Source organism: Polychytrium aggregatum, assembly GCF_025602895.1.
Source record: "Polychytrium aggregatum strain JEL109 chromosome Unknown BJ171scaffold_71, whole genome shotgun sequence".
NCBI classification, from domain to species: domain Eukaryota; kingdom Fungi; phylum Chytridiomycota; class Chytridiomycetes; order Polychytriales; genus Polychytrium; species Polychytrium aggregatum.
The window spans coordinates 234,342-246,446 of NW_026516273.1; the positions used below are offsets into that span (position 1 = coordinate 234,342).

At 58.3% G+C, this 12,105-nt stretch overlaps 3 protein-coding genes across 3 annotated transcripts; 1 reads left to right on the forward strand and 2 right to left on the reverse strand.

Moving 5' to 3' along the window:
- Positions 1–31: 31 nt before the first annotated feature.
- Positions 32–2,072, reverse strand: BJ171DRAFT_529556 (uncharacterized protein). The gene is made up of 6 exons (XM_053112751.1): positions 2,017–2,072; positions 1,747–1,827; positions 1,554–1,621; positions 1,128–1,398; positions 500–890; positions 32–317 (listed from the first exon to the last, which is right to left on the reverse strand). Exons 1-6 carry the CDS (start codon positions 2,030–2,032, stop codon positions 236–238), a joined length of 909 nt encoding a protein of 302 aa, XP_052962230.1. The 5' UTR covers positions 2,033–2,072; the 3' UTR covers positions 32–235.
- On the forward strand, positions 2,073–6,822 carry BJ171DRAFT_529560 (CEP76 C2 domain-containing protein). The gene is made up of 14 exons (XM_053112752.1): positions 2,073–2,338; positions 2,416–2,483; positions 2,644–2,836; positions 3,083–3,196; positions 3,335–3,451; positions 3,590–3,733; positions 4,030–4,092; positions 4,305–4,422; positions 4,642–4,726; positions 4,952–5,043; positions 5,187–5,270; positions 5,465–5,580; positions 5,734–6,132; positions 6,299–6,822. The coding sequence occupies exons 1-14, from the start codon at positions 2,156–2,158 to the stop codon at positions 6,497–6,499; spliced, it is 1,977 nt and encodes a 658-aa protein (XP_052962231.1). The 5' UTR covers positions 2,073–2,155; the 3' UTR covers positions 6,500–6,822.
- Positions 6,823–6,923: 101 nt separating this feature from the next.
- Positions 6,924–12,098, reverse strand: BJ171DRAFT_587972 (periplasmic binding protein-like I; the record flags this gene model as incomplete). The annotated part of the gene is made up of 19 exons (XM_053114444.1): positions 6,924–7,209; positions 7,386–7,440; positions 7,592–7,907; positions 8,083–8,153; positions 8,319–8,682; positions 8,821–8,992; positions 9,220–9,280; positions 9,369–9,524; positions 9,675–9,743; positions 9,860–9,884; positions 10,044–10,178; positions 10,410–10,553; positions 10,673–10,712; positions 10,844–10,967; positions 11,094–11,178; positions 11,265–11,435; positions 11,663–11,721; positions 11,874–11,913; positions 12,066–12,098. The coding sequence occupies 19 exons, from the start codon at positions 12,096–12,098 to the stop codon at positions 6,924–6,926; spliced, it is 2,406 nt and encodes an 801-aa protein (XP_052962232.1).
- Between the last annotated feature and the right edge of the window lie 7 nt (positions 12,099–12,105).

The window sequence follows — 12,105 nt, forward strand, 5'->3', positions numbered from 1 at the left end:
AATGATGTTCTCGACACAACCGGGACAGAGATGCAAGGGCCTCGATGTCAATGTAGTCATGATATGTCGTGGAGGACAATTGCATCAATGTCATCACCACCAGAGCCAGTTTCAGAGGATTCGGATCGGTGCCGAGTCCACCATGCGCCTGCAGGCCCCAGCAGCATCCTCCAGTCTCGAATCGAGTCTTGTGTGAGTCCAAGAGCTGGATGCGCCGGCTCAATCGCCACTGAGCCTAGTTCTGAATCTGCAGCATGCCGAGCTGCATCAGCTTCTGCAACTTTGCTGCCAGATCGGAATCGGCGCTTCTGGTCACCCTGCAGAATCATCCGGCTCAGTCAACGCTTGTCGGCCCAGAGGTGCTCGCCCAGCGATCATGGCCCAGCGATCATGGCCCAGCGATGCTCGCTCGGCGGTCGGCTGGCACCACTCCAGCTGGCACCACTCCAGCTGGCACCACTCCAGTTGGCACCACTCCAGTCGCCCGGACATGACTTACTCTGCCAGGAGCAGAGGATTGCTCCGACCTGCAGCAATGATTCTCTGGATTCTGGGATCTCGCAATGCCGCCTGAGCCTCGGGATCTCGCTGCACCCGCTCGACCAGCTCCTGTTCGTGAGGCGGAAGTTGCTGCTGGAGCTCGACGGCCGGCTTTGTGGTCCTGCTGCGAGTGCTCTGTGGCTCCACTACTTCCAGATGGGATCCCATCTGGCCGGCAATCTCCCGGAAAGCCATCAGCAAGTCTGGTCTGGTTGAAGCGTATTTGCGGATGCAAGTCTGTGGATCGCGCTGCATCTCCTCGAGGACCACTGCAAAGAGCGGATCGTCCATGGCCCGACGCAGACCAGGCTTTGCCTCGATGGTCTCGATAAAGTCGGGTGTGATCCACTCTGGACATGGAGCAGCTGCGGTTAGAGCTGCGGACTGGGCAGATGCGGTGGTGGCAGATGCGGCGCTGATGGATGTGGTGTCGATGGATGCAATGCCGATGGATGCGGTGCTGGTGGATGTGGTGCTGGTGGATGTGGTGCTGGTGGATGTGGTGCTGGTGGATGTGGTGCTGGTGGATGCAGCCAGGATCGAGCGTCTCTTGCGTCCCAGTTCCCACACTTTCGCAGCGACCATACCCTGCTTGTTGGCGAGAGCTTGTCCCATCGCCTGCTGCACCTCGCTGAAGCGAAGGCTCGACTCGTCGGTCGTCTTTGGACGGATGAAGGGCATTGGTTCTGCGGCACTGGTCTGGTCGGATTGCTTGGACTCGTTGGGCTGGTTGGGCTGCTTGGGCTGCTTGGGCTGGTTGAACGGCTTGGGAACAGAAGCAGCCGCTCGACTGAAGAAACCCTTCTTGAGTCCTCCAAAGTCGGTCGAGGCTGGTGTGTCCGGGGCCGTTTCCGTCGGCTGGCATGGCAGTCAGGATGGATGGGCGAGGGACAGAGGAACCACATCAGCACGGCCGAGGGACAGAGGAGCCACAGCAGCACGGCCAATGCACATCCCTTCGCGAGAAGGACATCGGACAAGACATCCCAACAAGCACCATGCCGAATGCACACCTTGGTCGCAGCTGCTTCTTGTGCCTTGAGGCCGGCCTTGGGAGCCCGGTCGGTGCCGGGTGTCAGCACTGTCGAGTGGGAGTCGCAGGTCAGGGCTCGTCGCTGCCTGCTGGCTGATGCAACAGCACCGACTTCCGATGCAAAGCGGCCGATTCCGGCCAATGCAGAGACACCGATTCTGCTCGCAACGCACCCGATGCTGGCCAGAGTCGCTGATGCTGGGCCATGAAGACGCTCATGTCCTCGAGCGGCGGGGGTTCGTCACCAGAGCCATCTGCTGGAGCACATTGGTCAACGAGTCTGCATTCCCACTCTCTCGCGGAGTGACTGACGGACTGACGGACTGACGGACTGACGGGCTGTGATGCTGCTTCGTCATGCTCCAGACCCTTGCGTTTGCAACGGCCCATTGCACGAGCAGATGCCAGCGACTGTGCTGGGTGGATGCCGCCCAAAGACATACCTGTGGTGCGTATCATGGTGCCTGTGAGCTACTGCAGGGCCAACGGGATCTTGAGAGAAGTCGGTTGGTGCGGGTCTGTTCTGGATCGTGCTTGGGTCTGTCCGGGATCGTTGTCGGCATCGATATTGGCGCGCAGGGTATGCAAATGGCTCGATATTGCCGCCGGATTGCGGCCGGATTGCCGCCGGATTGCCGCCCAGGTTGCCGCCAAGCTCGGCTGCAGTGTTGCGAGATTGTCTCGCTGGCGGGTCTGGGCTTCGTCTTTGCATCTGCATTGGTCGAGCCGATGAGTGCCTTGGACGAATACGAGTCTGACCGCAATGTATGGTTCTTGCACCGTTGTTGGACTGCCTTGGTCGTCCAGCACAACAGCCAGACTGACTCTGTTTGCTCACACAGATCCAAGAGTCGATTGCCGCAAGCGGGTTGATCGAAGATGTCTATGAGCGTGTCTCCAAGGAACTGAGGTTGGAGGTGTGGTTGGAGATGTGGCTGTTGATGCATGTGGTTGGAGTTGCATGTGGTTGGGGACCCTTTCCTTTGGCCATCGATGCTTCAGTTGCTGACTCCTGTGATCCTCGTCCATCACGGCCCATTTTGACGACGCTCTGTATCGACGGTGTCCAGACAGAGCCTCTCGGACCCGGTGCGAGCCTTGGGATCGGCAGATGCGATGGAGCAAGAAGCCTGCATCGCTGTCGGTCGAGATCATGGCGGACGAGCAAAGGTCCCAGCGACAGCGACAAAGCCTGGGTGCCGCTATTTGAGAATCGAGCTTGGCCAAGGGAGAGCATTCCTTGGGCTCGAGGAGATCCAGGAGGTTTGCCGACATTGTGCAAGAGTGCTGCAAGGGCGGGGAAGGTGCTGGGAAGGTGCTGGGAAGGTGCTGGGGAAAGCGCCGCAACCAATCAGGACTTGGTCTCGACCAGCTCCAGCCAGTCTCGATCAGGGTGGATCAAGATCGATCGACCTTGATCAGCGGCGACCAGGCGGGGCCAAGCCGGAGGCAAGTGATGGGGCATTCCGAGAGATCGGCAAGCCGGCTGACATGGCTCTTGTGCTGCAGGAATCGACATGGCTCAGTCTGGATGTGCAATTCCGAGCACAGCGACTCTCGACATCCCTGGTCCCGTCGACGACTGATCCCCGCTTCAGCGAATCGTGGATGATTGAGCTTCCGGTCTGACTCGATTGCGACGGTGGCGTGACGGATCTGGTGGTCCGCATCTGCAACTGGCTCCTATCGCCATGTACAATCGGCTCCTGTTGTCACGAGCAATTGGTTCTCATCCGCCCTCTCTATTGCCATCTGCTCCAGCAAGCCGATTTGCAGTCGATATCCAGCATTGGCGACCGGCTCCACTTTGTCGCCATCCGATCCGACGGACACTTCACCCGATCTGTCATTGGCTCAGCTGTGGTCGAGTGGCGAGAGGTAACGATGTGCTCCGGACCAGAGCATCCAGCATTGGCACCAGCACCAGCACCAGCACCAGCATCCAGCACCAGCATCCAGCACCGGCACTGACACTGTATCTGACACAACGGCTTGCGATTTTTCGGACAATCCCAGGTGCTGGTCGCTGACAAAGTCTCTGCTTTCGCCGAGCTGAGAGAGGTTGGCAACAGCCAGCTGACGGCTGGGCTCGTCGAGCTGACCCTGGAGCTGTTCCCAAAGCCGACGCAATTCCTGGATCGAGATGAGCTCGAGTTTCTGGTGGGTTGGTGTGGGTTGGTGTGGGTTGGTGTGGGTTGGTGTGGGTTGGTGTGGGTTGGTGTGGGTTGGTGTGGGTTGGTGTGGGTTGGTATGCGATGCATGGATATGATCCTGTCGGTCGGTGGACAGAGCCGCCGATGCAGCTTGTGCAGTTCAGCCTGAGTGTCTGGAGAGGCCGGCGGCAGAGCCTTCGCGCTGGTGGGAAATGCATCGTTCCTGCCAATCGCTTCGCTCATGGGAAGTGCATCGCTCGTGCCTATCGCCTCTGACACTGCGCTCGATTCTTGAAAGTTTAGATCAAACGGGAGGAGCGTGCCATCACGGATACCGCTCGTCTGTTTCACCTCTATGCAAAGCAGGCAAGTCACTTCTCGACAGCACCATCTGCCGGGCTCAGACATCCTTGGTGCCGAGGAGCTCCGAGCCTCGGAGAGGACCACAGCACCACCGCACAGCAGGCCACAGGACAGCTGGGCCAGGTGCGCTATTGAAACAAAAAGGACAGCTGGGCCGCAGGACTGCACCTGACTCTGCGCCGAATGTCTGCGATCCGATCCAATCCCGTCGCCAGTGGTGGTCAGACTTTCTGCAAATCCGAAGCACCCATGCGAATCGGCTGGTCAAGATCTTTGCACTTGATGAACAGGGCCACCGCAGCCCAGTCACCGGATACATATATCCGATCGAAGGTATCGCTGCTCGAAAGGACTGGCGGCCGGCTTTGCAGGGATGAGTCATTGGGTCAGCATCGAGGAGGCGTCGGCTGCGAGATCGCTGAGATCAGCACTGGGATCGGCTGAGATCCGTGCCGGGATTGACTGAGACACTGGCTATGGGACTCAGTACCGGGCCGTTGGTTGAGGAATCAGCTTGTTTGTGACTGGCGCTGATCAAACGACATCCCACAGCCGATTCCATCGAGAGCCCCCGACATGCGTTGCGCTTTGTTTCTCTGATTCCGTACCACAAAATCAAGCCTGTCGGTGAGCCAAAGTATGATGTCGTCGGGCGTGCAGCAGCCCACATCACGCACTGCAGTTGCTCGGAGGACGGTGGCTTCGATCATGCGCAACAGAGCGGGATACTGGGACTGGGTGCGACGGATATCTGGGCTGCTGTCAAGAAGCGATGGAGTGCTGTGACGGAGTGGTGGAGTGGATGTTGTGGCAGACGTGTGGGCTGTATCGAACAACGCACTGACAACTGCATTCAACCCAGTGCCGATATCTGGCAGAGTCTGCACACCTTTCTGTGTGCCGGCCATGGCGATGCCCACGACCACAGCATACTCCTGTGCAATCTGCTTCTCGGTGAGTCAGCGCTGCGTCCGAGTGATGCCCCGGAGCGATGCGGCGGGACTGTCGACTGAGGTGCCGAGCCCGCCCACGAATGTGGTGGGATGGCCAGCTGATGCGCCAGGCAGCTACTGATGCCATTCGATTGCGTCGCCAAGGGTTTTCTCTGGATGCATATGTTGCATGCGGGGTTGGACGAGACGGCACAGCAACCTGCTGGGTTGTGACGATTGATGTGTCTGGTGAGTGGGCCATCGATGGTGCTCTGGTGGGGGTCTGGTGGTGGTCTGGTGGTGCTCTGGTGGTGTTCGACACCAGAAGTTGTGCCGAGCAGGCGACAGGCATTCAAACACCGAGCTGCTCGACATGCGAGCCCGTCGGTCACCCAAAGACAGAGACGCAAGCCAATCGACTATGCTGACATGGTGCCTGGCAGGCGATGTTCATATCTGGGACCCGCTGCGTGGGATACGGTACAAGCCCAACGACCCGCATCCATATCGCAACATTGGCTGTCTGTTCAACGGGGAGACACTCCTTGCCAATATCCAGGTGAGGCATTGCATGGTGCGGTGTTGGGCGGTATGGTGCGTGAACGAGCGACCTGGTGTGTGTGGAGCGACCTGGTGTGTGTGGAGTGGGATTCATCGATCCACCCACACCCACATCCACATCCACATCCACATCCACACCCACACCCCTCAGTCGTGCGACTCGGTCGACCGCTGCAGCTTCAACTTGGCGGATCCGTCGCAGTGGAAGATGGTTTCGGCAGAATCTCTCCGATCCATGAGGATCGCGGCGACCCCAGGATTCGGCTTGTCGCTCCGGCCATGTCCCTCGTCGTGGTGCTCGCGGCAGACCGAGCTCGAAATCGCCGACCAGATCAAGCAGTACATATCCGAGTTCAGGCAGGACAGGGACATGTGTTGCATCTGGGATGTGCATCTCGGCCACCTGTTGCGCCAGTGCCTGTCTGGGTACGAGCTGCAGAAGCTCTATTTCTCCAGCGGCGGAACGGGCCAGTCCGAATGTGATCTCGTTGGACGGGGATACTTTGAAGCTGGCGTTCGGCGATCGATCCCTGATGGATCGACGTTCAAGGTGGGTGCGTCTGCCAACATCGTTGCCGTGGAGGACGACATCGCTGTTCGGGCCAGCGATTGCTGTTGGGCCCACCATCGCTCTCTGGCAAACACTCAGCGCCGAGGACCACACCCTCGCATCGCACTCTCTGCAGCGGCTGACCCATCCACGCCGACGACTGCAGGCGTTTCCATGCCAGTTCAATCATCTCGATCCTCCAAAGCTCTTCAACGGGCTGCTCAAGGCTGCAGCAGCACGCGATTTGATAGCGACCCGAGCCGACAAGGTTCGCTTCGGCCTGCAGTGCAAGGTCATTCCGTACGCCGAAACGGCTTGCTCGATCTGGATCATGATCGCCGTCAAGTACCAGTCCGTGGCACTCTAATCCGGGTCGGTCTTGAGGCTCCGTCGATCCTCTGTCGTCCGAGCCTCCGTCGATCCGCTGTCGCCCGAGCCTGCACATCGCCAGCACCACCATTGGCTGAGCCCATCCAACTGCACCCGTGAACAACGACAAGGTGGACACCACAGCGATGTTGCAGGACGCTTGGTCTCGCAATCCCGATGGATCGATGAGTTGGGGGAATGGCCCAGAGTCGACAAACGGTGCTTGCAGAAGAACCGTGGTGCTGCTGGAATGTATTGGGAGGTGCAAAAATGCGGCGATGCAACATTGCTTCGCCGACGGCATCGGCATCGGCATCGGCATCAGGGAGCACGCTCGATCTGGCGGGTGCAGCATGGAGCGAGACGAGAAGCACCATCTTCCTCTCCTTTGTAACAATACACTTGGCTGGACTCGCCCCAACTCAACTGCCGGCCTCGATGACCTTTGAGCGAATCGAGCGAATCGTACTGCTGATTTGCTTCCTCTGTGCCGAAGGGATCTTGGAGAAGAGCTTGGTGGGAACCAACAGGACACAGGGTATGATCGTTGCGACTGTCTCTTGAACCAGCGAGTCGGTCGATTCGATTCCATACTGGTCCAGGAGGTATTTCTGGCGAAGCTGCAACGAGAATGTGATGATCAAAGCCAGGTATCCGATGATTCTGACGGCGTTGTCGGCCACCAGCCTGTATGGCATCACAAAGGCGCTGTCGACGGACAGAGTGTCAGAAGCGGAGCGACGCTCTCAGGAGGCACTCGCCGAGGCAGCATCCTCTGAGGCACGGCGAGTCTGCTCGATCATCAGCACGCAGCAGAATCAATCGTCCATCGATATCACTGACAATGCATCGGCCACATCAGCGCACCGGCCACTTCCACATACCGCACAAGCAGGAACATCCACAGGACGAACAACGCTGCATATCTGGGTGTATAGTCTGCGGTGGACGGGACATGGCGTCAGATGCCACGGACGATCTTGGGTGATTCGGGCGATGTGTGATATCCAACAAGCCATGTGCAAGTGTCGTGCGGCCATGTGCAAGTGTCGTGCGGCCATGTGCAGGTGTTGTTGCGGCCGATACCCACCTCCTGTCGAGCGGAGCAGCAGCGGCAGTCCGACGATCGTGGAGCGCTCTATCAGGTCGATGGCGGTCCACCAGCGGCATTGCTCGGTGTAGCAGCGATGCAGAACATAGAGTGGGTCTGTTGCTTCTGATTCGATTGGGACAACAACTGCTTCGTTGGCGATATCAGCATCGAGAGTCGGTGTATTTGGCTCGGGTTGCTGCTTGCTTCGCAGACCGAGCCCTTGACGAAAGATGACACCGGGAAGCACAATGACTTGAACCACCACGACGATGCCAGACAACACCGCCACGGTTGTGTGGGAATCGGTCCAACACTGGCATCCGATCCGCCGATGGTGACAGTGGTGGCGGTGAGAGCGGTGGTGGGAGTGGTGTTGGCATGGTGGGTCGAGTCGAATCGATCCCAGATCAGTCCGACTCCAGAGTGACCCGATTCAAACGCACTGCCTCCACTCCAGCAGCAAGCAACGGCAAGCAACGGCAACGCACCTGGACCGACGGATAGTCCCAGACGACCGATGGAAACCCCTCGATGGCCCGACAGGACAGGATCGTCACGGCTGGAGAGCACTGGTCAGTTCATCGCCTCATGCAAGCACCGACACATTCAAAGTGCTGACCCATTCAAGGCACTGACCCATTCGATTCACCCGTCGAAGCCATTCCCTCGTCGACATTGCTCACTCGACCACGCTCCCCCCCCGGCGACTGTGCTGGCATCTCACCTGTGCTGTACACCGGACTGAAGCTGAACAGCGCCAAGACGATGACCGATCGAGTCAGCGAGTGTTTGAAGCTGGTGTCGAGGTACGGAAACCACCGAACTATCGTCTTCCAGGCCCTCCTGGCCAGCGGGCCTCGATTCGGACTCCTGAGCACTTGGATCAGAACATGCCACAGTCCCAGGCAGACGACCATCGCCATCACCATCACATAGGCCGAGATCATTTTGGCAAACTGGTCGAGTGGGAGGATGCATCCGTTTCCGCCACTTTGGATGTTCAAGCTCAGGGTCAGAAACGCCAGGGCTCGAGACAGGGCCGTTGTGTGGTCAAAGTCCAGGAGGTAGGCAACCTGGTACACAAATATCTGAGATGGATGCAGAGACGGCGTGAGTTCATGGAGCATGTCTCTCCTTGCCAGACAGCCAATCGCCGCAGGGTCCACGGCGATGCTCTTGCCGCTCTTGCCGCATCCTCGCCGCATCCTCGCAACACGAATGCTTACCAGGTCGACCAGAAATCCCTCCTTGGATGTTGGAATCACACACAGAATGCAGACGACAACGAAAATAGCAACAAATGCCGCGACTCCGACAGCAATGTTGCTGCCGAGGCTGTCGCAGTGGGTGCATTGGCCACCCCATTCGTACTGGCCGCTGGGACACTGCGAACAGAGCCTGGAGAGTCCCGAGCTGTCAGCCGCCGTTGTCGCCATCGCCGTTGGTTGCATATGCACGAATGTGCTGCTGTGCGTGGATGTGCTGCATGCATTTCCACTCTGTCATCGACCCTCAAAGCAGCGACCATACCACCGATCCAATCCATCACATCAGCGCCCATACCACCGACCCAACCTCCCTCGTGTTCCCAGCGCCATCTCGATCGAGTCGCTGCCGATACATACACTCCGCTGTGTTCGTGGATGCACTGGTTTCCACCACCGATCGGGCATGCGTTTGGACAGCCTGTTCAAGGCAGAATGGTGAGTATCTGCACCATCGAGATCGCACCAGCAGCATGCCAGCAGCGGCCGTGGGGCACCAACGAGCTCACAGTTTGCGGTTGCATCGCACAGATAGAATGCGGAATCGATTGCCGAGGCATTTGCGTTGTACCAATAGCCCTTGGCGATCATGATGTTGGCATTATGGCACACCGCGCCAACAGGACAGGGCTTGCAGGTCGAATTGGAGTTCAGATTGTATGTTCCTGTGGCAATGGATTCGATCTGTGAGCACCAGCACGGTCAATGCGTCGACTATCCGCGGAGCCTATGTGTCGACCATCCGCAGCGATGCGGGTGCTGTCTGCGTTTCGTCGAGCGCTGTATCATCCGAGTGCGAGGCAGTCCAGGCATACCCTCAGGACATGGGACACAGAGCTGCGACACCACTTCACTGGAATACGACTGCCATCCAGGCGGACACACTGAAGCGGGTCCGTGAGGTGGTCCATGGAGTGGTCCGTGGAATTGGCCGTGGAATTGGTCCGCGGAGTTAGTCTGTGGACGTGGTGCATCGGCGAGCGACGGCGTCGGCCCTCACCTTCAAAGAGCGAGTCGGAGGGAACCTGGACATCCGAGCGAGTTGTGAACAGCAGGTGTGTCGTCGATGCACCGCCGCAGAGCATGGACCGGGATGTTAGCAGTGGCCTGCCAAGAGCGATGCGGCCCATCAGCAACCACGGCCCAGACACCAGTCTCAGGGGTGGCCGCCTTGGATCACTCACCTTGGTTGAGCCATCAAAGTTGTAGTATTGACACATGTGACAGTCTGTGATGATCTCGTCGTTTTCGTAGTATGCAATATTCTTGTATTCCACGGTGCTGTTTTGCGACACAACGACCGAGATCACAAACGGACCCTGTCGACAGCGATATTGGAATCGGTGCGTCGGGAATCGGTGATTTTTGAATCGGCGTGTCGGGAATCGGTGATTTTTGAATCGGCGTGTCGGGAATCGGTGTCTGAATCAGTGACTCGAGCGACATGCACGGACTGTGGACTGTCATCGCCGACCCGGCTGGGCGGACAGAGCACTGCCTCTGCCAGAGGAAGCATCGGACCAAGTCCAACAACGATCTCGACCACCGACCGCCATGATTCCATCGCCATTGAAGATTGAGAATCCCGATGCGCCGTCGTAGATCAGATCACCAACGGCGCGCAAGGGATACGTCGAGTTGGTCGCCAGCAGCTGCAGGAACGGGGTGTCCGGGTAGATCCGAGTGAGGTTGGTCTGTGAGACAACCGTCGACATGGAGGTGAGCAATCGCAGATTCGCTGCTGAGTGTCCACCGTTCCATGACTGTGCACGAGTGTGCACGATTGTCCACGACTGTGCCGTCAGAGTATTACCCATGCCAGTGCCATGATGTAAGCGGCGTCGTAAACCCCTCTTGAGACGGATGGGAGGTTGTTTGTTCGCATGAGAAAGATGACAATTGCACCGATTCACTCAACGACAGAGTGGGAGCGGGATCGGATCATCGGCTCTGCGACATGTGCACAACTGGCTCGACATCATACCGAACACCCCACTCCCACAGATCCCCCGACAACAGCGGATACATGGTTGCGTTCTGGAGCGACATGCTGTTCCACTTGCTGTTGAACTCGTTGTATCCGGCTCCGTTCGTGACATTCTGAGTAGCTGTGGGCGACAGTGGCCATGGGACTGCGATCAGGAAACAGGCCTTGCATCACGGCGATACTACCACAATGATACCACCACAACGGCATCACCACAACGATGTCACCAAGTGATGGACTGACGAACCCCATATAAATCCCTGTGCTGCTTGTATCGGGTCGCCGTTGAACCAAGAAAAGTCCATGAAGTTGTAGTACGGGATGTTGATGCCCTGCACGGTTCGGTGTGAGCACCTGGGAAGGCATCCTGGACGACCCCGCTCAGCGACACCGACATTGGGCCGACGGCGCCACTGACCATCCAGACATATGTTGGGCCCACCAAGCCGCGTCCATATGCCATGTAGTAGAGATCGGATGTGTACTGGGCGATGGCGCAGACGATGATGATCTTTGCCCTTGACTTTTGGAGATTCTCGAGAGGAATGGCCAGGTCGGAGCGGTTCCCTTGAGTGGGTCCGTAGAATCCCTGGTGGCGATTGCGAGTCATGAGGCAGTCAGGCAGCCAGACAGTCAGGCAGTCAGGCAGCCAGGCAGTCAGGCAGTCAGGCAGCCAGGCAGTCAGGCAGTGGACTGTGGGTACTCTGGGACTGGGCACTCGGGGTTGTTTGACAGAGCCCAGATCCCGGCCCAGAGATCCAGGCCGGACCAGTGCCCCCCTGTCCGTCGCTCCACCGGCTCGGGTGCAGTTCCCACCTGCTCGAGAACGATATTGAATCCCATTGCGTTGGCGACGGACTTGGCATCGTCCCTTGCTGCAGGACATGACGCATGGGTGAATGTGGCGTGTCCCAATCGTCCGTGCTTGTGAACATGATTCGGCTCTGGCAATCCACTCTGCTCGGAACTCGATACGACCCACAGATCGAGACGACATTTGCAGCGGCTGGCTCACTGGCATGCTTACCAGTGGTTCCAAATGGCTCACGACTGTACATTAGAGCCACCTGATTGTGAGTTGCCGGATGAGCAGATCAGTCGGCCGACACGAGAGATTCGCCCCCGAGGCGAGACCACTCGGACCAGTTGGATCGCTGGACCAGTCGGATCGCTCAGACAGTCGGATCACTCGGACAGTTGGATCACTCGGCTCGCTCACGGCTCCCCAGATCTGCTCGGCAACACGGCGCATACCGATC

What these genes read in the sequence shown, in the direction of transcription:
- BJ171DRAFT_529556 (XM_053112751.1), bottom strand. An exon ending in AAGAAGCAGCTGCGACCAAG is followed by an intron (nt 1,399 to 1,553) that starts GTGTGCATTCGG and finishes CTGCCATGCCAG; the next exon opens with CCGACGGAAACGGCCCCGGA. An exon ending in AGCTCTCGCCAACAAGCAGG is followed by an intron (nt 891 to 1,127) that starts GTATGGTCGCTG and finishes CTCCATGTCCAG; the next exon opens with AGTGGATCACACCCGACTTT.
- BJ171DRAFT_529560 (XM_053112752.1), top strand. Translation starts at nt 2,156, where the DNA reads ATGCAAATGGCTCGATATTGCCGCCGGATTGCGGCCGGATTGCCGCCG. An exon ending in GGCTCGAGGAGATCCAGGAG is followed by an intron (nt 2,837 to 3,082) that starts GTTTGCCGACAT and finishes CTTGTGCTGCAG; the next exon opens with GAATCGACATGGCTCAGTCT. An exon ending in TGTGACGATTGATGTGTCTG is followed by an intron (nt 5,271 to 5,464) that starts GTGAGTGGGCCA and finishes GGTGCCTGGCAG; the next exon opens with GCGATGTTCATATCTGGGAC.